Consider the following 23,013-nt stretch of genomic DNA (forward strand, 5'->3'; position numbering starts at 1 on the left):
ATCCTGCCATAGGAAAATAATGAGACAATATATTTCCCCACATTGACCCTTATGAAAAACATTCTACACAAGAAGATAAAGTTTGCTAATGTTTACATGGCTTGTGGAGAACTGAGGACTTCCTAGTTACTGATTTATTGAGAAAAAAATGTAAAATAATTGTTATTAAATAGAGATTTCATATATAACTTTTATGATTCCTAAGTCTCAGTAGGAGCCACTGGCCCTGAAGTATTCTGACATCAAATGTGGCCCTCTTTGAAAAAAGTTTGGACACCCCTGGTCTAGATTAATGAAGTGAAGTCATGGTGCTAAATTTCTCTCTAATGTGTAGTTGAGTACAAGTAATAATGTCAAGAAACTAAAATAAGTAATTACAAAGATATTTAAACCAGCCTAATTTCTAGTTAAGTGGTGTTCAATAATAAGGTCAGTCAATGCTGACAGCTGGTGACACAACTCTGTTTCAGTTCAGAAAATCGACCAGCTGAACTTGGGCCATCGATCTCCAATATTTGCCAAAGCCACAGAACAGCTGGTTGTTTATCACTTTGAACTTGTCTGACACACTTTTTCCACTTTTAACACAGTCTGTTTCACTTTGAGGGAATGATATGTTATGCACAAAGTCTGAAATGATCTGCAGATCCCATACATTTGAGAAACAGTCGCATTATTTCAAAATACCTAAAATATATGAAACTACTTCTCTGCCCCAGGGGTGTTCGAACAACCGAGCCAGTACGTGGCGATGGATCTGGGATATGGAGGCATGGCAGGGTCAACTCTCTTGCTCTTGAGGTCCACTCTGTAGTATTTATCTGGAAAACACACACAAAATCAAGTGTCATTCTTTTAGACAAAGCATGTGAAAGTAGTTATCAAAAGCCTTCTGTGTCTGAACAGAGCTCTCCAAAGCCTGATGAAATTATTGAGTTTCTGTCTCCATCTGTAGCTCGTCTCACTGAAGTTTTATTTCAACAGTTCTTAAAGATAAGCCGAAATATGTTGCTTGGAAGATATAGTAGTATTTTTCTTTGGCAGGACGACAGCGTACCAAAATGTGCACAGATGAACAAACTGGAAGGGAATAATATGAGAATAAGGTTGTCTTTTGAATAACTTTTGCTCCTTGGTCAAATGACTTTCCTGCTTAGGATAATTAAGTTAAATTAGATTAGATTTGATTGCAATCGCATGAGGGATTTGCTGTTCTTCATTATTTTTTCCCCCCATTGTGTCTAGCTCTGTGCTCATGGTATCCTGTTATTTTCATCGATGTAATACGTTCTTAGAAACACAGTAAATTCATTGGTAGCCTTTTAAAATGATCTCTGAAATGAAATTATAATTCAGAAATCTTTCTTTACAAATAACTTCTTCTTAAACGTGGAGTTCTGCTGCTGTTTATTGTCTCAGTCACTTTAAAATATATTCAGGATTTGAACATTTGGTTGGATGAGGGAAACAACTGAAGACAAAACCTCATGCCTTGAGAAAATTGGAATCAACATTTTCCAGAATGATATGTTACACTGTTTGTGGACCTCACTTCACCTCACTTTTTTGAACCTTCCCTTCCATGATTTCCTACTTTATCTTTGGATTTGGTTAATAGCATATAGTTATCAATCTTTGCTTGTTTGTTTGGCCAGAGTAACTGCTTACATACAATGCTTAAAACTTAACGCTGCTACTTCACATGCAAGTAAGTTATGTCGTGGTAAGTCTGAGTTTACTTCTAAATGTTATCATGATACACAGTTCATAATACTGCAAATTTAAGAGCTTCTACCATTGGGAATTAGATCTAATCACCATTGAGTTAACTTGTTTCCCTTGAACAACTTAAAATAATTACTTAAAAGAGCTTGTTACTTTAATGGCCGCGCAATTAAAAAGGATTGAATTTAGTTGTTAGCGTCTAAAATGGATATTATCTGTTTTGTGGCATCAATGCAAGGCACTGGTGAGGACTAAAACTAGAGCATTTTTCAGAGTAACAATTGTATGACTTAATATGTTAACCAGTAACTTTTGTAACTATTATCTTGCCCTGCCTCGTTACCTCCTTTAAAAAAGTAGACGCTCTGTATGGGCAGACTCCTCTGGACCACCTCCCAGTGCGACCTGTCCCCCCTGGAGTCGTAGTTTCCTCTGTTGTTCTGTCTGTAACTGTCTCTCCGTCTGTCTTGGTCCCAGTCTTGATCCCAGCGTCTGTCCCAGTCTCTTCCGAGCCTCTCCTCCATCTCCATCCTCCTCTCTGCCAACCTCAGGCCCATTTCCATCCCCCTCTCTGCAAACTCCTGACCCATGTTCATACCCCGCTCTGCCATGGACCCCCAGAAGGGAGAACGGCTCTGCCTCCTTCGACCCCATTGCTGTCCATACTGCTGGTCCCACTGCTGCCCATACTGCTGGTACTGCTGGTACTGCTGGTTCTGCTGGTTCCACTGCTGGTCAGGCTGGTAGTAATTTCTGTGTCCAGTTGACCTTGAGACATAGATTCTGCCGGCCATGGCAGCATCCAGCGGAGACTTGAGGCCCTTCCAGTCCTTGTCGATGAAGTGGTGTTTGTCGTGATGCTGGGGCACTACACAAGGGTAGAAAATCATCAAGTTGTGCCAGTAACAACATCTGCCTACATTAATGAAATGAGTTCTTTTACTGAAACTCACAGGCAGAGAAGAGCTCGCTGAAGAAATGCTCAAAGTTGTTGTAGTAAACGTCTGTGTAGTGCCTGAATAGTGTCGACGGAGACTTCTCAGACATGGAGATGCACTCTTCATGGGAGGGCTGGTGCAGAAACTCGTATGTGTAATACTGATCTCCTGGAGAAACCAACAAATGCCCCAAATGCAAATTTACTGATTCAAGTGAATTCATTTTGAATATTCTTTGGATAAATTGGTTAATTTCTGGTCATACCTTTGAAAAAGTAGACCTTCTCTTTCCCATTATGACCAGGAGCAGGCAGAGCAAACGCTGCTTCCACATGATCCGGAATTTTATCAAAGCCCACACTGATATCTCGAGGATAATCATCATCCAGCACGCCATCATCAAACCTCCAATATTTGTTTCCCTGATGAAAAGTTTGGATTCTTTAAAGCATCAAACTATCACAGAAGAGATAAGACATACAAGTGAATGAAGAAATTGATGCACCATTGGTTCTGGTTACCCTACCTTGAAGATGTAGGTCTTCCCTTGACAGTTGACCCTGGTGAAGGCAGCATCAATTGGCCCAGAGATGCCCCACACATCCTTTATGAGCTTTGGATAACCAGGAAGCACTGCCTTCTGGTTCAGTTCAAAAAAGTAGTCCCCTAGAAAACCAGAGAAGTTTATAAGCATGTATTCCCATGAGAAAAAAGATGCATTGTCAGTTACTCACCTCTAAAAGCATAAATGGAGCCATTTTTCATCTGCATGAAGGAGTCAAAAGGTCTCTCACTGCAGACCTCTGCGTCTGGGTCGGGGGCTACAGTGGTGGCATTTGTCACAGGGACAGTGGTCGTCTCAGCCTGTGCTTCAGTCTCAGGGCGTTTAGTCGTGCTGGGGACCTCCTGTGAAGCTCTTACTGTCGGTGAAATCAGTGGTTCTTGTCTGACAGGGATTCTTTGAAGTATGGTATCCAACAGTCGAGGGGGTCTAGTCATTTCAAGAGAGGTTTCTGGATGCTGCTGTGGTCTGAAGTCTGACATGGATCGCTGTGTTGGTCTCTGCGTGGGCCCCTGCTTATGACTGATGGAGGTTGAAGACCGGTCGAATGCAGAACGTACAGGGGCTTGGGTGATGCCTTCATCATCATCATCCTCTGCTAACACAAATGTGTCTCCACGAGCTGAAGGGGCAAAGGTAATACATGCTGTGATTTCTGCACCATTTTGACTCCTAGCATGAACATATTTTAGAAAGAATGAGGTTGTCATCTTACTCGTCATGCCACAGGTGACATCAAAGTCGGAGCAGCAGCTCTTGTAATATTTGCACATGGAGTCACACTGGCAACTCCTCTTAGCGTCAAAGCCATTCTCACAGCGACCCATACATGACTCTGAGGATCAAATGATGAAGGTAAAGAAGCTACATTATCTCTTTTAAAGCAAGTATTTTTTCTTTTCTCCTCTCACTTAATGAATTTCCTTCTTTGGATAATCAAATTAAATTTGATTTGATTAAAGCTCCCATGAGGTTTGACAGCATGCCAGCAACAAAGGTTTGTTCTTCATTAAAGATGCTTGTCCTGTCAATTTAGCTAGTGCTTTCACTTTATTTTATCCTGTTTGTGTTTAAAATTGTAATTGGTAATTGTAACATGGAGTTAAGTGATAAACTGTTTAACTGAATATGGTGTAATTGTATGAATGGTCATTTACCAAATAAATATGCCAGGAATTCAAAGATACAGACTAAAAAAAAATGTCCTGCTCTTCTTTTTCAAGCAAACTTTTAATTTTGCATAAAACCAGAGTTTGATAAGCTGTTTGAACAAAACAGACCATTTGAAAACACTACTGACAGCTGTCTTTCATTAGTTTTTGGTATTTTCTGACTAATTATGTGATGATTATTGTAAAAGTTAATATGTACTTTAGTTGCAATCAGTGTAAAGTACATGTGGACTTGTGTAGGCACCTGGATTCAAAGTCTAAGACTAGTGGTATACATTAAACATTTAATTACTTCATATCTCTTTAGTAGCTCTAACCATGATGCTGCTGATGGAAACATGCAAACTCTAAATCAGCAGGGAGAGAGCCACTAACAAGTTAGACTGTAACACTTAACATTTAGTGCACCGATCACTCTTCTATGTACTGTCTAAAAAAACTTCTCTGAACTTTAAAAATCATATTGAACGTTGTACTTACCCTCTGAAGCAAAACTCTGTGAGAGCAGAGCGAGCAGCAGCACTGTAGCCCACAGCCTCATGTTTCCTCTGTCGTGTGTGAGAACAGAATGGCATACTAACTTTGGACTGTGTGCTCCAAATCATTGGAAACATGTGTCAGTCACCCCGCTTCCTTGTTTACTTTAACTCTATTTGCAAATCTGTTTCTACTGAAGCAAATGAACACACAGAGAAGAGAGAGATCGATGTGACACTGGAGTTTACGCAATGACCTCTTTCAACCTCTGACCAGGTTGCTTTAGTAATTTTACTGCAATCTGAGACATTCAGTGCTCGCAGAGATGAGCTACTTCATCATCATCATCATCATCTTGTTACTTGGTTTCAGATCTAGAATTTAGTTTGATTACCTGATGTCTCTGTGATACCTCATTGAGGACCGGAGAGAAAGCCTGCTGTGCTTTCTTGGAGAACAGTTTCACACAAAGTTACATGATTGTAAATATTTGTACATCTTCTTCATGTATGTGATGCTCAAGTAGCAGTTTAAAGAGACTATGACATATAAAGCTACAAAGGCAGTTGGCCAAAGTTCTCAGTGGACAAATCACGTGACTGTTTATCATGATAACCTTCTAAAGATGCAGCAATTCTCTCTGCTGCTCAACATGAGTAATAATTTGTGTCATTTTATCTCATATCCATATTCATATGATCAAATACTTTATACTAATTTGATTTGGCTAAACTAGCTAAATAAGTCTGTTTGTTATCAGTGGATAATTAACAGATTAAACTTGCGCTCTTTCAACAACAAAAATCGTGTCTTCTTAAAGTATTCACTCATTTGCGTAATAGCCAAGATTTTAGATAGACTGTGGTCAAGTCTAACAGACCTTATATAGGGTGGAGTAGCTACTTGACATGTTTGTATTGACCAGAAGGGCAGGAAATTGATACTATTGGGAAAACGATTATCACAATATTTTGCCGGATTTGTATTTTTTCACTGCCATACTCTCTTAACTGTTTGCAGATTTTTTTTTATCAGTTATTGATTCAGTTAAGTGTTTAATTAAAATATCTGATCCTCTTTACACTGCATTGTTTTGATGGGGAAACATTCCATCATTTAATCATAGTTTGTCTTCTGGTTTGTAGCTGTCATGTGCTTGTAGGGGAGACCAGAGGCAACTGTTACACTGACTTATTTCATTACATTTGATTAAAAATGTAGTAGTACCCCCCATTACTACCTGACCCCCCCCCCCCCCGTGCTATACCCGAACCTGAAAAAAGCAGTCAACCCACACATACTATACGACCCTATGAAAAGTAGTAATACTCTGCCCCCCTTACCTGATACTGAAAAAATAAATAACCCCCCAGTCCTCTAGGGGCACAAAGGGCACAAACACAATTTGAATGTGTGTTAGATAAATGTAGGCCAATTAAAGAACCAAATATTCACCTTTGAGATGTGGAGTAGATTTATAAAATAGCTAACAGATGAGATACAAAGACAGTTATTTAATAAATGTACTTCCAATCCTTTGCTTCTGGTGTCATTGGATGGTAACCATAGACTGTAAAAAATATGGACGTAGTATCCGTGACGTCACCCATCTGTTTCTGAAGAGCTGTTTGAGGCCAATCGGCTGCGGCAGCCATATTGCTTCTGTCGAGCCAGTGTGACGTAAAGAGGCGGGCTTTGAGCCTCCTAGCCAACAGCTGCAGTGTTCCCACAGGCAGCTGTGCCTCTCATTGGAAGACTGGTAATCTCAATATCTTCGAAATTGCCAAATTAGAAAAAAATTCACCCCCCTCACAGTGAGAGGACGTCGAGAAATTAGCTATTCAGACTACACTCATCTTTTGTACCAGGCTGTAAACATGTTTATTAATGCTGCAAAGATCGTCTTTTCCCCATTCATGTGTATGTGACTTCCGGTACTTCCGGAGCCAGCCTCAAGCGGATCCTCGATGAACTGCAGCTTTTAACACTTCCGCATTGACTCATATTTTTAGACCGGAGGTTGCCGCTTGGATGGTAACAGACAGTTGAATATAGCAAAGCAATGCTGCTCAGAGCTTTCTTTAACATGTAGTTTGGTGTCCTCTGCTGGCTGCAAGAGGTCACAGCTTATGTGACTTGTTCTCTGTGTCTTATTGACTTGTGATTTGCCATCTCCCATAGATAGAAAAACAAAAGAAATGGCCGTCTGCATCAAAATCTAGTTTGCATACTTGTTTTGCACAACATTTTGTATGTTCAGAAGACATTTTTGGTTAGTAAAATACCCCCGAACAAATGTAGGCTCAGATATTATTCTAACACAGAAAAACTGAGAGAAACAATCAGCCTACCAGAGATGAACAGGGGCCCAATAGCTTTTTTTTGTGTGTGCTTCAGAGCACTTTAGTGTATCATCCTGTTATTGTGTCAGCTGTAAACCCGAGGGAGGCTATCCCAAAAAAGCACATCATATCACAGACATGTACTGCTTTCTTTTAAATGTCCCATTTTTTATTTGTTATGTGGTTGCTGCAATCTTCTAAACCAATGGGCTGGGAATGTTTTTGGTGCTTCACACCCAAACCAATCAATTTTTAAAATGCAAATGCATTACTGAAAGTGCTTAATCACAGTTTTACATTTGTGTATACTGGCCCACATGAAAGCTGCATGAAAGTTGTTCACATATGAACAGTTTTACATTCCTGTATGAACAAATAATCTATGATCCTGTTGCCCAGCAGTAGACACTCTGATGATGAGAGAAAAACTCATCGAGGACTGTGTTTGTTACACAGTCACAGTGCTTCATCACATGACAAACATGTGCTGCACAGACCAATAATCAAATAAATCATCAAAGCTTCGAGAGACCAAAACAAGGAAAATTTGTCTCAGGTCACACATGAGAGGCATCCAGAGTCTCACATAATGGACACACGTGTGTTACTAAAAAGAGAGCTAGACAGAGAGCTAAACTGATGCCAGGATGTAAACAACAGAGCTACACTCAGAAAAAACAGCCTGTAATTGTCTGATCTCTCCATGGAGAGGAGCTGCTGTCTGAGGACATCAGATGATGGATGTTGTTGAAATCATACAGGAGGATAAACTGCAGGCGGAGGTGGGAGCTGTGTGTGTTCCTGCATGTTTCAATCAAATCATTCAATGTACTTCAGCATTACATACTGAACACTGTTTTTCAGCATTAGATTCAAGGGTGTGGGCTGCAGATAAAAAACTGCATCAAACATGGCATGGAAAGTTCAGAGGAACCTATCACAAAAACAGCATGGCAGCAATGACATCAAGATACATTACTGTTTTCATTCTTTCTATGGAGGCCTTGAACTGTCATAGTTACAATATTTACTTAAGAGAATGAGTTACATATCTCAGGAGCAACAACATCTTTTGTTGTAAGGCTTTTATTTATGTAGCCATATTGATAGAACAACCTGGTTAGCATAAGATAAACTCTTTGTTTTCACAAGATCCCAGAACAATCATGGATTTCTGGAAAATGAATGACAGGTACGTGCGATCACACCTTTTGGCTGTCATGACTATCTAGGAGACTTCATAATCACTGTCATTAAAGAGCCCGGTGAGCATCAACCAGGATTCAAACATTAAATTTAGTTTGGAAACAGGGGGAAACCAGTTCTACACATCTGAGGCCTAATTTCAACTAGTTTTCAACCAGCTGCAACATCAACTTGTCAGAAAACACAGTTCTGTTTCATAATTTGGAGGATCAAAATGTTTATTGTAATGACATTTACAGTAGAGTCATTTATAGACAAAGTCATGATTTCAACACATTTAAATGTTCATACAAAATCTTAACTGCATTGCATATAGCTGTTGGATGTTAACAAGAAGGCTCAGAGGGCAATTCACAAGAAGAAAAGAGAAAACCGTGCATGTGCTGGTACTTTGGCTGTGCAGCTCTGGCCACAGGGATTGAAGGGCCCTCATATGCTGACGTGGTTGATGTACCTGATGATAAAGTTCAAGGTAAGAATGACTCAGAAAACAGGGGACTGGCAGGTTTGGATAGTATATATTTTGGGATTGGATGAATCTCATGACATGTTGATGTATTGGTGAACTAGTGAGATTAAGAATGCTCAGAGTCAGAAATATCCATGGCAAGAACAACTCCAGTGCCACATTACTGATCCATTTCTTCCCACAGAAGGGTACAACAGTCTGACTGAAACAGCACCCACACTTTTGGTGTCAAATTTGTCAGCTGTCTTTGTGATCTAAAAAACTTGATTTAACCTGTGCAACTACAAATGATCAATATCTGAATAACTGTACAACAATTATAATGTTGCTAATACCCTTTTTAACATCAACATTAACAGTCCCATGAGCCTTTGCTCTGATATGTTTGACCAATGTAAAAGCAATGTGCTTCCAGGTTGCTTCAATATTGACTCTAATTTACTGTATTTTTGCCGTTACGTATTTGAGATGTGACTTGAAAACCACTGTTGATATGTGTGTGAATGTATGGTAAAACACACTAAACATAAACATTTGATCCATCCATCCATCCATTATCTTGACCGCTTATCCCGTTAGGGGTCACGGGGTGCTGGAACCTATCCCAGCGGGCTTCGAGCGGAAGGCAGGGTACACCCTGGACAGGTTGCCAACCTATCACAGGGCTAACACAGAGAGACAGACAACCGTTCATGCACACACTCACACCTACGGGGCAATTTAGAGTGATCAATCAACCTGAGCAAGTTTTTGGATTGTGGGAGGAAGCCGGAGAACCAGGAGAGAACCCACGCATGCACAGGGAGAACATGCAAACTCCACACAGAAAGGCACCCGCCCGGCCGGGGATTCGAATCAGGAACCTTCTAGCCATGAGGCAACAGCGCTACCCACTGCACCACCATGCAGCCTTAAACCTTTGATCCACATCTGTAAACAGACATTGGAATTTTTTATTTTGAACCAGTTAATTCATATTTTTATCAGTGGAAATGGTAGTTTTTCGATGTCTATTCAAGGAAATGCTCGCTGTGTACGTTGTAATACATTAATCAATGATTGGCCCTCCTTCGGCAGACATTTCAGCTTTAATCAGTGTCCAAGACAACATCTATGTTCTGAAATGATACTCATTATTAGATAACCACTAAAAGGAAAAATAACATTACATTTATTGTAACCACAGGTCATTTGTCTAGTTTTCCCAGGGGTAACAAAGTTACAAAACATTAAATCATAGAATTTCAAAAATATAAGAAAAAGGTTGTTGGATGGTCATCCGGGGGGCTTCCATTTCCATAAAAATCAACAAAAGCAACAGCATTTGCATTTCAACATTAGTACAAAAGAGGCCAATATTTAACTTGCCAGCCTCACAGTCACCTAGTGAAAGTTACAGACTGATGGATTTGCTGGATTGAGCGTGAAGTGATTTATTTTTGTTGCATAACCCACATGACTGCTCCAGACTTTCACAATCATTCATATTCTGGAAAATACAGAGCACTGCCTGGAAACCAAAGCAAAACAACAGTCAGGAAGTTTTGAAAAAAAATCCTTTCCTCTTCCTCTGCATGCTTCCCTGAACCATGGGCCTTTCTCTCTCTCTCTCTCTCTCTCTCTCTCTCTCTCTCTCTCTCTCTCTCTCTTTTATCTTGTACTTCTCTATCTCTCTTTTTGCCCTTGCTGTGTGTCTCTTAGCATGATGTTTTCACACTGTGCTATGGGTCTGTTTCCTTTGAAATGTCAGCTTTACTGGAGATTGGGATGTTTTGTTTTGGTTGTGATGAGGCTCAGCAGCCACATGAGACTTGGGGATTGATAAACTTCACCTCACACCAGATCAACAAGTTGACTGGTCAGGGAAAAGGAATAGCAGAGGTTTTCCTCTTAAGGCAGACTGAAGGTTTTTTTAAGTTAACCATTTGTCTGCTTTTGTTCTCTTGCTTCATTTTCTCTGATGAGTTGTTTTTCCCAAGACAGCACTCAATCACTGTGTGTTTGTGTGCGTGTGTTAAAGATAGTCGTTCCTTTTTTTAACCCTCCTGTTATGTTCATTTCTCAGGAACAGCAATTATGTTCCTGGGTCAATTTAAGTGTCAGAACCCCAAAAAATCCCAATAAACATTTTTTAATCTTATTATTAACTCAATTACTAACAATTTAAATCAATATTTAGTGCAATAGTGTTCTTTAATCCTCACAGATTATGGTTCAATGAGGATATCTCACTCGTTTTTAATGAAAATTCATGTTAAAAGGGTGTGTGTGTGCATGTGTGTATGATTGGGGTGAAATTTGTCACACAGTTGCAAAGAAACAACTAATATTTGACACTTCTGACCCCTTTTATCCTCCACTTAGACTACCGGATCAAATTGACCCACAAACAGTATATCTATAAACATGCATGAGGGTTGCAAATATGTGAAATCAACCATTTTCATTTGATATGTTCATTTCACCTATTAAAGCTGCTGTGAGGAACTTTTGATTTATATCAACTTTGGCACCCCATTGTGGACAAAGTGATACCTCTTATCTCTTGTTCTCTACATGCAAAAGTAGTGTTTTCAATGTTATTATTTTCCATGAAAACAGCTGAAAAAGGATGTTTCTAAAGCCAAATGTCAATCATGTGGTCTGACACCTACCCCCTCTGAGTGGTTTAAGGCATTAAAATGACAACAGAGAAGGTATCAGTGTTGTTGTTTATGGTTTTGTTTGCTTTTGAGGTTCATAAAGAGGCATCAGTGTTGGTTTCAGTCTGTTCCTCAGCTGATGAAAAACTCCTCATAGTGCCTTTAAGCCTAGCAGAAGAAGTTTCATACCGAAAAAATACTTTTAACAGTTTTTGGGGGATTTTTGAACGTTCCAAAGGGTCAATTTGACCCGAAACATAACAGGAGGGTTAATACATAGAGCATGATACTAATGTCTATACAAAGACTCCATTCATTCCATTGTAATGAAATTACTATACTATGTGGAATGGGATTTTTTGCTAAATTTGGTGAAAAACTGGAAGACACAAGACAAAATGCACAAATTCACAGATTCATAGCACAGTGGTTTGTATTGAAGGCTACAGAGCAGAAGAAAATCAGTGAAAAGCAACAAAACTGTGACTTTTAAAGAAAAAATCTTGGACTGTCTCACTTTTTTCTTCCCTCAGACAGACGCCATATGCACGCCTTCAGGAGTCGACCCACTTTAGACTGGACAGACTGCTCCTCTGTCATCTTTCTGTGTTTATCTCTGGGCTCGAAAAGTTCATCTTAGGCAGTAGTTAACACTTGATGAAGAGAAATCGTCCTGCACACTCGGGTGAACATGTAGAGATGGATTGTATGACGCTGTTTGGCACTTTTATCGCCGTGTTTTTCCACCCTGGATCCGCTTCTGATATAATTGGTAAGAAACTTCGTAAGAAAGAACTGCTTCAGCTGAAAGGCTGTAAAATGTTTGATTTGAACCTCAAAGGTTAAACTTCGACTTTCTGTGGTTTAAGGGAGAGGGATTTTTAATTTAGCCACGCTCGCACAACGTAGGCTATGTCCAGAGGTTGTTTTTTTCCACGTTTACTTTAGAAGTGAATGTAATGAGTTTGACACTTGAAACACGGTTAGGACGACTTAAGTATTCAGAGTAAGCTTAATTTTAATGAAGAGGACGCATTTAGACGCTGCAGAGTGTCACGTGACGTGGTCGAAAATGGACATAAACAGATTCAAAGCACTGATCTGCAGTCAGGGGAGGCTCTATTGTGCTGTGATGCAACAGTTTTTCAGTGTATCTCTATCACACTTATTTTGATAATTCCACCAATACTAACTTAACTTTGGGGCAAGTACTGGACCTACAATTAAAAAAAAGAAATCAAAAATCAAAAATGAATTGGTCAAAGTAATATTTTGTAAGGAAATTAAAATGTATGTCTCCTTCATTTAACTGACCTGTTAGTGACAAATGTTTTATTAAATAGCCTTTTAGCTTTCTTAACTGGATAATCTATCTATTTATTATTGCAGCTGCTATTTTATTATAAACCTGCACCGGTATTCCTTTTTAGACCTGTATATTACTCCTATTGTGTACTGTACTTACAATGTCACAATGTCACAATGTCATTTAGCAGACGCTCTTATCCAAAGCGACGTACATACGAGAACAAGAACAACACAAGCAAAGATCTAGACAAGAGGAAACAAGATCAGTAAGAGTAACAACATGAGAATAAAGTTGTATTTTGAGGCTATGGTTGGTCTACATGTTATTGTTAGTGGACAATGAGATGGGCAGCATCAAAATAAGGAGTGTGGAGCATCTTTGTTTAGTTAAACTTTAGTATAGGTTTCACAAAGACCGAAACAATTAAAAGGCAAAAGAAACAGAGACTACTTATTCAGACTTTTATCTCATAAAATTATAACTTTATTCTCCTATTATTACCCTGATTTCTCACTAATCACAGGTCTGTGTTAAATATTTGATTCTGATTGGTCAAAATCTCCTTAGGGGTGGGCGCCTGCTTTGCTGGGGTTCTAAACAACATAACCACCTCTCGTAAAATCTAAACTTTAATATTGAAAACCCAGACCTTTTCCTTTAATGTGGCCCTGATACGCACCAGAAGATTTCAAGTTTTTATTCTCTTAAAAACTAAAGTGCCCAAGTCTTAATAAATACTGGACAGAGGTATTTGTTACAATGTTACAATGTTACAATGTCATTTAGCAGACGCTTTTATCCAAAGCGACGTACATACGAGAACAAGAACAACACAAGCAAAGATCTAGACAAGAGGAAACAAGATCAGTAAGAGTAACAAAGTATTTCAAGTCAATTTGGGTGCAGGTACTGCCAAGCAGTGTAAAGACAATGCACAAAAGTAATTAAGGATTTTTTTTTGTCATAATAATAAAATAAGGAACATCTACAATGAAGCAACCAAACCATTTAAGACCTTCCATTATCTTCATCAACAATTAACCTCACCACAATAATGACCAAAATACCAAGTGCTGGGTCACTCAAGAGCTGAACACAGATTCCCAGAGTAGAGCAGGACAGTGTGTGTATATAACCTGTGATTTTTTAAAGGATTCATAAAGTTCATATCTATCTATCTATCTATCTATCTATCTATCTATCTATCTATCTATCTATCTATCTATCTATCTATCTATCTATCTATCTATCTATCTATCTATCTATCTAATCCCTGATCAAAATATGAACTGGCATGAAATCTATTCTTATAGGGAAGAACAGATTGACCTGACTTTAAGGGGTCACAGGCAACATTATGTCCATCTCACTGGAGGGCATTTAAAAACTTTTTACATAGAAACTGTGTCATCTATGAAAGCCTTAAAGGGACATGATTAAAAACATTTTATTTTCTCAGTTTTCACGAGATAACGAGTTCATTTTGGTGTTATCTTGAAAAACAAAACTTGTTATCTCGACTTATTTTTCTCGTGATGATGGTATAATTGATCTCATTTTTTATACAGAGAACAAAGCTTGTTTTTTGTTTTTCTGATTTTCAACCTGTGAGATAAATGTCTTGTAATAAAATGTATGTTTATTCTTTACTGAGGCAAAATCTTCTAAACAATGTTTATAGCAAAAACAAAAAAAACAAAACAATTAAAGAAACTGATAACAGGGCTTACCTATTACCTGAGGTTAGTTGGTTACCATATCTATGTTTAGTAATCCTCTAAAAGCCCTAAAAGAACATGATTAAATACATTTTATTTTTCTCATTATCTAAACAAAGCTTGTTGTCTTGAGATAACATGAAAAATAAGTTGTGATCTTGAGAAAACAAGTGAAATAACTTGATATTTTGAGAAAACAGAGAAAATAAAATGTATTTAATCATGTCCTTTTAGGGCTTCTGTAGTCATCTGTGCATTCAATGTTTCATGATTTCAAGATTCATTGAGACAGACCTTGCCTAACACCAGCAATTTTTTTCTTATTGTTCTGCCTCAGAAAACCACTGCATTTCAGAGGTGTTCTTACTCACATATTTGAAATATTTATCTTGTGTCACAATAACACTACTATAGACATTTTATTCAAACACGAAAAATGTATAAAAAAAGGAAATGTAACACTTTTAAACAAAAAGTGTTAGACTAGAATCTTGCTAAAATATGTTTACTCTCACGTGGCAGAAAAATAAGAGGAGGCTCTGGCAAAGGAACCCAACCTAAATATTATGGGTCATTGTTTCCAAATGATACTGTAGGTGATAGGTAATCTTCTTGCAATGTGGAAGCCACAGTTTTCAGAGAACTAAAATATATCTGCACTTCTCCTCTTGTTATGTCTCTGGTGATGACTGTGGTGTCCAGCCCAAAGGATCTGTCGACACGGCACACAGCGCCCATGCTACAAGGTGTCCTACATCCATGACAGCAGGCGTAGGCTGACCTTTGAGGATGCCAGGCAGGCTTGCAGGCTGGATGGAGGTGATCTGCTCAGCATTGAAACAGAGAGCGAGCAACAGCTGATGGAGAGGTTTATAAAAAGACTGCAGCCTGGTGATGGAGACTTCTGGATTGGGCTCCGTCGCAGCCCACAGCGCTACAGAGCAGAGACAGCAAGCCCAGGTTGTCCCTCACAGTACTACTGGCTGGACGGAAGCAAGGCCAAATTCAGGTCTTTCTCCAATTTTCTGCTTTTTCTCCTTATTTATAAATTATTTAAATACATTATTTCTATCAATCACTGTTTAGGGAAATAATTTGTCTTATTTTAAATTAAATATCTTCAGTCCTCTTTAAGAATTTGAGCAATGAAATGCAGGTAGAAGATAAAACTGAGTTCCTTTTTCTGCTTTAGAAACTGGCATTGGGACGAGCCATCGTGTGGTAATGAACTGTGTGTGGTTCTGTACCACCAGCCCTCTGCCCCACCTGATGAAGAAGGTCATTTCCTGTTCCAGTGGAATGACGACAACTGCAACTCCAAGAACAACTTTGTCTGCAAATACAGAGATGGTGAGTCAGGGGAGCTCAGAAACACAGCAGTACTCGGGAATGAATTACTACTCTTTGCTTTATTTGTCTTTTGCAAAGCCTCTCGAGTCCCAAAAATAATTTATTTTCAACACCTTTGGTCTGACTTGTTATGTTGCTGTTACCTTTTAAGATCAATAATTACCCAATGCAAAAAAGGGTAATAACTTATCAGCACAAAATAAAGATCTTGTTTACACAGGATAGTTTGCCTGTTCTTATAATTAGATTATCCTCTTTGCACAGAATAACATGTTTTCAAAATATAACACATTACTATCTTGATGCACAAAAGCCAACTGACTTGTGGGAACAAGATATCTAATGCAAAAAATTACAGTTATGTTGTTTGTAATTGTATTAAGTATTTTAGTATATTATTCCCACAGGTCAAAAACTTCTCAAAAGAGTGATAATCTGTTGGGAAAGAAAAACTTTTTTTGCACAGGGTAGTTATCTTGATACCAAAAGATGTGTTATTCATAAGATATAACCAACAAGTTAATGATCCCTCTCACAGAAAGAGATAGCTATTTATGTCCTCGGACACGTCCAGTTTAGCTTTGTTGGGTCTTGAATCTTCCAGATAAAAAATATGGAATGGGGGGAAGTGGAAGAAGTTTTGAACTTGTGTCTTAATGCATCGACTATTTTTTAACAAATGCAGTAAGGCAGGAATGATAACAAAACTTAAAGAAAATGCACTATATGAAAAAAAAACATGGCTGTATGACAACATTACTTGTCTATTTTCTTTGTATTTTGCAGACAAAGGACCAGTATTTACTGAGGACACAGCACATGCAGGTACAACCTACACAACCTAGGCACTATCCTCACTCAGTCCATGTACTTGTATGAAATATGATTGCATCTATATGAGTCACAAAATTTAGACTTAAAACCACATCACTATATTTATTGCATGCTTTTCACTTAACATCTTTTGCACTCTCCAGATCTTAATTTGTAATGATTTGGGTTTTCGTCAGAAATAGAAGGGACTCAGGAGAAAATCTTGGGTCAACTTACATTCAAACTTCTTCAGCATTGTTAATCACATACATCTGATGGTTACTTGAGCTGCATAGAGATACCTGTGATAACAACTTCTAACCACAAGAGGGTAAAGGTTGGCAATTTGATCCCAGCTCCTGCAGGCGCATGCCAAAGTGTCCTTGGGCAAGACACTGAGCCCCAAATTGCTCCCTCTGTTGTTCAGTGGTGTGTGAATGTGTATGAATGATATTAGCTAATATACTGGTAGTCCTTTACTATACAGAAAAGCTCCATTTATCATTAAAAGTGAAATGATAACAACAAATAAGGCACAATACCCCACAATGAATATTTCATTTTATACTGTCACATGTTTTGTTTAATGTCTCTGGAAATACAAATCTGTTTTAAACTGTTTCTGTTGTGTGAAAACAATGTTTGTGTCATATTTTCCTGTGACATTGATCTAATGGTCTTAATGTTTCCTGTTTGCCCCAGTTCCATCTCTGAGGCCAGCCACACTTTCAACTACAGAAATGGATGAGAGGCTAAAAATAGTACCAGAATCATCAGGTAAGACTAGATAAAAATTTTAAAAAGTTCATTTGTATCATATATTTAATCCAGAAAATAATCATTTTACTTCAGGGGAAACATTTTCAAAACATATATTAAAGTAAGTTATTCCAAGTGATGTTCTTTCCTTTGCAGTGTCCATCTCAGATGATACATTATATGTTTCCTACATCCTTTATGCAACTATTCCTGCTCTCCTCCTGCTGCTGATCGCAGTTGCTGGATTCTTCTGCTACAAACAGCATGTTAAGAGGTAAAAAAAACAACAACTGTACCCCGTACTTGAATATTGTATGTTGAAAATGAAGCAGGATGTTTCTAGATGCACAATTATATATTTTTTATTGCAGAATATATATTTGAATGATGCATTAATTAAATGTTGTTTATCGGTATCACATTAAATCAATCATTTTCAGTATTAACTCAGTTTTGGCTCATGAAACATGTTGGAAAGTACGAGGGTCACTTCAAAACAAACTTTGATGACCACACTCTGCTCTTCAATGTTGTTTTCTCCGTATTCAGGAGGAAAACAGTCACAGAAAGCTACCCAAGCAGATCAAAGCCATGGATGTCTTCATCAACACCATCACCCTGCCCCATACAAGGACCCTATGCCTTCAGTGACATTACCAAACTGCCTCACACCTCTTTGGACAGCAGCATGCCTACAGACATCATGAGAAAGTATAACCTTGCTCCATGTCAGGACTACCAGTGTGACGATTATGAGAATGTGGCATCGGCAACCAGGGAGAGTGGCTTTGTAACCAATGACATCTATGAGACCTGCAAAGCTCAGACTGGGTGGGTGGAAAATGAGATCTATGGATAATACTGTTGAAACCCATCTGGTCTCTGTGGGTGTCCTTTAATCTCACACCAGCTAATAAATATAATCAGAGGACAGAGGAACAGAAGATGTATTCCATCCCTTCATTCTTGTACAGCTAACTGGTAACCTCTGTGGTGTATGATTACTAAACACATGGCTGCGTCAGCGTGGACTCGGGTACTGCATTTAACGGGTTCCCTAACTTTTTACCAACCAAAGCTCTTCAGCTATTTAAGCAACAAGAACATGTAATGTGATTCTTTGTGTTTTTGAACACAAAGGGATTACATTGGTTACATCTATTTTCATATATTTCAAGTATTTTACTACATTAATAATAACAAAGCTCTGTTAGAACAGGGATACTTGTAACTAAATGTTGACCACATTCACCATCCTGGTTTGGTTAATTAGCATGCTATTGTTTGCTAATCAGCCCTAAAGAAACATTTTCAAGTTAAGAATGATTTGAATTTCATTGTTTTTAGTTTTTAGCTTTAAACCAAAGTATTAAACAGATTAAAAGCCAAATATTGACCATGTTCACCATATTACTTTATTTTCTTTAGCATGCTAGCGTTTGCCTATTAGCACCTAACTCAAGGGTTGCGTAGAGCTAAGAATGCTGTGAATTCAATTGGTCATGGTATTTAGTGCAAAACCAAAGTATCAAGCAGATACAACTCTTGGATAACTTTACTTTGTGACAGTAATGTTCATTACAGTTCATACGATTAATTCAAAATCCTAAATTAAACCTAGAGATGGCTCTAATTTGAGTAACTTCCCAGAAACACTGACGTTTTAGTTTCAAAGAGGCATTGATGAGCCCAAATAAGCAGATATGAGTCAGCTGAGTTTAGCAGTGCAGCAGTGCTGATACATTTGACATGGTACATTACAAACTTAACCCCAGGAAGAATTGCTAATTCAGGACTCACGCAAGGTTACTCATGTTGTAAACAATACAAAATTCAATTTGTCAGCCATTTTCCAGCCATGACACCATATGACACAGAGACATAAAAGAACCTGTTTACTCTCTAAGGGGAGTTGTCATATTCAGGAGACTACTCTGTCTCTTTCACTAAACCTGAGGAGTGGTGTTGGCCCTGTGAGGACTTCCTGCTTGGACTCTGATGTCAGGGAACAGGACAGGACATGCGGAAACACTGATGACAGAACTCTGCTGACCGCAGTAAACCTCAAAGCTGTGGGCTTCCCCGACTCCACCTGACTGTGTGAGAAACTCAACCCTGTCACTGATCTTTGTAGGGGTTTGTAACATGTCATGGACTCATCCTTCAGTGTTTGTTTTTAAAAGAATATTCCTGCCTTGTACATTTCTAAAGTAAGCATGGCTATAGATTATTAAACATAATACGGCTATGTTATTCCTGAGTGTCTACTGAGTGGGCTGTTGGGTCATAGTGTCGGAAAGTTGTAGCAGGCCCAGTAAGGAGAGGCTGAGTGTGTTCTTGGAGAATGTTAGACAGGAAATGCCAAAAGCACATCTGGAACTCTTACATTCAGGAAGTCTATGCGTGACAGCAGAGGCCTTCGCAGTGCTGCTCTGCCTGCCTGTTAGTAATCCACTGTTCTGTGTTCACTGTCACTGCCTGAGCTGAAGAAACCACTGCTAGGTGTGAACATGAGCTGTAGGCTATTTCAAACATGATGTTGTTTGTGGGTGTCAAATAAAGTTTGCTTACAATTTATTGTATTTTCATTCCTCTTTAAACCATTAAATGGTGTCATATAAATTGTTTTGAATTTGTACAAGTGTTTAAGGGTGTGTCTGTGTCAATTTGATGTGTGTGAAGGTGAAATGCCAGTTTTTAAATGACAACTATTACTCTAGTAAAAAAAAGTATTTCAAAAAGGAGAGGGATGCCTGGCTTTAATATTTAGTTTCCGCCAACAGATGGCGCTGTCGTGTTGCTGACCAAAATGTCTTTGTTGCTTCAAAATAAAACCCTAATACTCAGGCTATTTCATTTAACGTTATAAAACGTTAAATTAGAGTATACTGCAGTTCTTCTTCGCATAACACACTTTTTTTCTTAATTTTATAATAAATGTAGAAATGCATTAAAAGGTGTTTTTTCTGCTTTTATATTCAAACTTGGCTTTTTTAATTTAATCTGTATTATTTTTTATATTGCTTTTTTTTTTTTTTTTTTTAAAGTACAAAATAAAAGGGACGTTTAAAATGATTTAGAGAAAAATGTAACCCTCTCGCCTGTGTTTGTCACGCGCTGCTTACAGAAGCTTATTAAAACACCTGCAGGGCGAGACTTCAAAGTTACCTATGCGTGCAATCAAGAAGGGCAGGCAAGCAAACAGATTTCGGAATAGCAATTTTACCGGTTGACGTAAGAGGTGGGTCTCGTTGTCTTGGCAACCAATTGGCACTGAAGTGTGGAGCGGCTCCGTAGCCCCGCCCCCTGTACAAATACCCCCATGGCTTTGACGTCAATACACGTCAACCGGAGAACATGATGCCTCTTTGCAAGTCAACTCGTGTGCTCTGTAGCTGATAGAGGTACCTCAGGCTGAAATATTAGAGCTCTATTGTACTGGAGAACGTGGTGTGTGACAGCCCCCGGGTGCAGCAAATGGCCTGCCGCTTCGTATCGCAACATTGACGGGAGAGTGTCGCCACATTGGTGTTCAAGCTGGCAGGGCGACACAGAAATCAACTTTGTCTGTTTTTAATGGACACGCTTCGAGCGGCAGAAGCGGCGGCGGCGGCGGCAGAAGAAGCGGGCGGTTTGTTTTCCTTTCGTCTTTATCTGTAGCTGCCCGCCTCAGCAGCCCCCCGTGTGTCCCCCTGCTCCGTCTGGCTACCTCCTACTCTTCCACTAAACAAGTCCCACACTGAACAGCATGGTCATGGCTGACAGTGTCCAGAAACCGCAGATCCGGGGTCCGGTCCGAGTGGGCTTTTACGACATCGAGCGCACTTTAGGAAAGGGCAATTTCGCTGTCGTGAAGCTGGCTCGACACCGTATAACCAAGACCGAGGTGAGTGCGTCTGTGAACTAGTTAGCCTGGAAGCTAACTTGTGCTACTGTTCAGCTGAGTTACATAACTTTTATGCACTAGTTGACACTCCAAATATTCACAGTAGATACCGTAATCCAGTCCACATCGTGCACTAATAGAAACTTGGATCAGGTATCTGCCTGGACACTTGTGCTGATCCGGTGTGGAGCAACAGCTGGTGTGTTTGAATCCTGCAGGTTACAGGAGCAATGACTGAGTGCACGTTTACCCCCCTGAGCCAACATCACTGCCAGTAAGAGGTCTGACCAGCAGTGCTGCAGCTGCTGGGAAACACAAACTGTAAACACGCTGTCTTTCCTACACCAGGACAGGATTAGACACCTGTACTAGTTTTGGTAATGATGACCCAGACAGTGACACAGTGTACCAAACTGGAGAGTCTGGCTGCTGTAAATATCCCCAAGTGTCTGTATCTGGGGCATGCAGCACGGGTCGGTGGGCTTATTATGTAATCCAAATAATGATGTGATTTAGTGGTTTTTGTAGTGCCAAGAGCTTTGTGTGGAGCAGGATGTGTCAGCCAGATCTCTGTAATTGGAAAGCAAAGTGTTCCTCACGCACGCATGCAAGCAGACAGCAACCCACTGACACGGCTGTAGAGTCTGAGCCTAGTTTGGAGAGGGTTTGATATTACAAACACTAGTAGAACACGCTCTCAGGCAATCCTGCATGACCACAGTGCCATGTCCGCTCCTTACAGAGAGGCCTTTCTTGACCAGTACCACTGAGTACCATGGCTTTGTATTGCAATGACACATACACACAAGGATTCAGTGAAAAAGTGTGCGGTCTTTGTGTGGAGAAGCTGTGTTGCGTGACACAGAGACAGAGACAGAGACAGAAGAAATAGGCCAGGAGACTTGTGAAAGCACACTTTGATCTTTGAGCCTCCAACTGTGTGTCGTTGAACGTGAGCTCGCAGTGTACAAAGAAACAAAGATTTACATCATCCACTTGGTGGGTTTAATGAATAACACGTTAAGAAATGGCTGATTGAGCTCTTATCATGTTAATCTAGTTATTAAAGCCTGTGGGGAGACGAAGGGTTAGTCTGGTCAGGTAATCTCCCACCATGCATTGTTAACATACAGGTTTTCATTTCAGCAACCTGTGAGGTATTAGAGTTGAGTGAATACTTTCATGTTTTTGCTGGTTTTGAGGCCACTTGTTTGATAGAGGTCACTCAGCAGTGTTGGACAGTACAGAGAGGCCTCTGCAGCCTCTTGGCTTGGCTGAAGCCAGAGCTGGACCGTTTGTTAGAGCCGCCAAGGTCAGCTGGAGAGGCCGGCGGCTATCAACTTTATGTGATGCCATCTGCCTTGAGGATTTGCCAGAGCAAGGGAGATGTTAGCCCGGGGCATGTGTGTAAAGAACAGCAGAGTTTAATGGCACATGAAACAGAAGATCAGATGCATTTGTGTGCAGGTTTTTGCATATGTCTAGTCAGGTTTACCTGTGTGTGCATAACCTACTTTTTTCACTCATGGCTTCTGTCTGCGATACTGACCCATTCATCGCATTATGTACATATTGCAGCTTGTGGGTTCACACGGTGCTAGCCCATTCCCTTGTGGACCTGTCTGTTTTAGTCTGTTGTGCAATT

General features: G+C 39.5%; 3 protein-coding genes across 3 annotated transcripts in view; 2 read left to right on the forward strand and 1 right to left on the reverse strand.

Moving 5' to 3' along the window:
* Positions 1 to 223: 223 nt before the first annotated feature.
* On the reverse strand, positions 224 to 4,964 carry vtna (vitronectin a). The gene is made up of 8 exons (XM_034701485.1): positions 4,878 to 4,964; positions 3,941 to 4,060; positions 3,398 to 3,847; positions 3,190 to 3,329; positions 2,929 to 3,085; positions 2,679 to 2,831; positions 2,069 to 2,593; positions 224 to 821 (listed from the first exon to the last, which is right to left on the reverse strand). The coding sequence occupies exons 1-8, from the start codon at positions 4,936 to 4,938 to the stop codon at positions 703 to 705; spliced, it is 1,725 nt and encodes a 574-aa protein (XP_034557376.1). The 5' UTR covers positions 4,939 to 4,964; the 3' UTR covers positions 224 to 702.
* Positions 4,965 to 11,993: 7,029 nt separating this feature from the next.
* laynb (layilin b) lies at positions 11,994 to 20,104 on the forward strand. Its single transcript, XM_034701988.1, has 7 exons — positions 11,994 to 12,305; positions 15,263 to 15,569; positions 15,753 to 15,910; positions 16,697 to 16,735; positions 17,426 to 17,500; positions 17,639 to 17,756; positions 18,032 to 20,104. The coding sequence occupies exons 1-7, from the start codon at positions 12,191 to 12,193 to the stop codon at positions 18,339 to 18,341; spliced, it is 1,122 nt and encodes a 373-aa protein (XP_034557879.1). The 5' UTR covers positions 11,994 to 12,190; the 3' UTR covers positions 18,342 to 20,104.
* Positions 20,105 to 20,747: 643 nt separating this feature from the next.
* Positions 20,748 to 23,013, forward strand: part of sik2b (salt-inducible kinase 2b) — a 44,785-nt gene continuing 42,519 nt past the window's right edge. Inside the window, exon 1 of the mRNA XM_034700874.1 lies at positions 20,748 to 21,368. Coding sequence (XP_034556765.1) covers positions 21,231 to 21,368 — 138 coding nt within the window. The 5' untranslated portion in view covers positions 20,748 to 21,230. The remainder of the gene's footprint in view (positions 21,369 to 23,013) is intronic.

The sequence above is a fragment of the Notolabrus celidotus genome, chromosome 14 (genome assembly GCF_009762535.1).
Source record: "Notolabrus celidotus isolate fNotCel1 chromosome 14, fNotCel1.pri, whole genome shotgun sequence".
NCBI classification, from domain to species: Eukaryota; Metazoa; Chordata; class Actinopteri; order Labriformes; family Labridae; genus Notolabrus; species Notolabrus celidotus.

Bases quoted from the DNA above. Each gene is read 5' to 3' on its own strand.
- vtna (XM_034701485.1), bottom strand. From the start codon at position 4,938: ATGAGGCTGTGGGCTACAGTGCTGCTGCTCGCTCTGCTCTCACAGAGT. The intron at 3,086-3,189 runs GTAGGGTAACCA...ACTTTTCATCAG, and splicing joins GGAAGACCTACATCTTCAAG to GGAAACAAATATTGGAGGTT. The intron at 2,594-2,678 runs GTGAGTTTCAGT...ACCCTTGTGTAG, and splicing joins CAGCGAGCTCTTCTCTGCCT to TGCCCCAGCATCACGACAAA.
- laynb (XM_034701988.1), top strand. From the start codon at position 12,191: ATGAAGAGAAATCGTCCTGCACACTCGGGTGAACATGTAGAGATGGAT. The intron at 15,570-15,752 runs GTCTTTCTCCAA...TTTCTGCTTTAG, and splicing joins GGAAGCAAGGCCAAATTCAG to AAACTGGCATTGGGACGAGC. The intron at 16,736-17,425 runs GTACAACCTACA...TGTTTGCCCCAG, and splicing joins TGAGGACACAGCACATGCAG to TTCCATCTCTGAGGCCAGCC.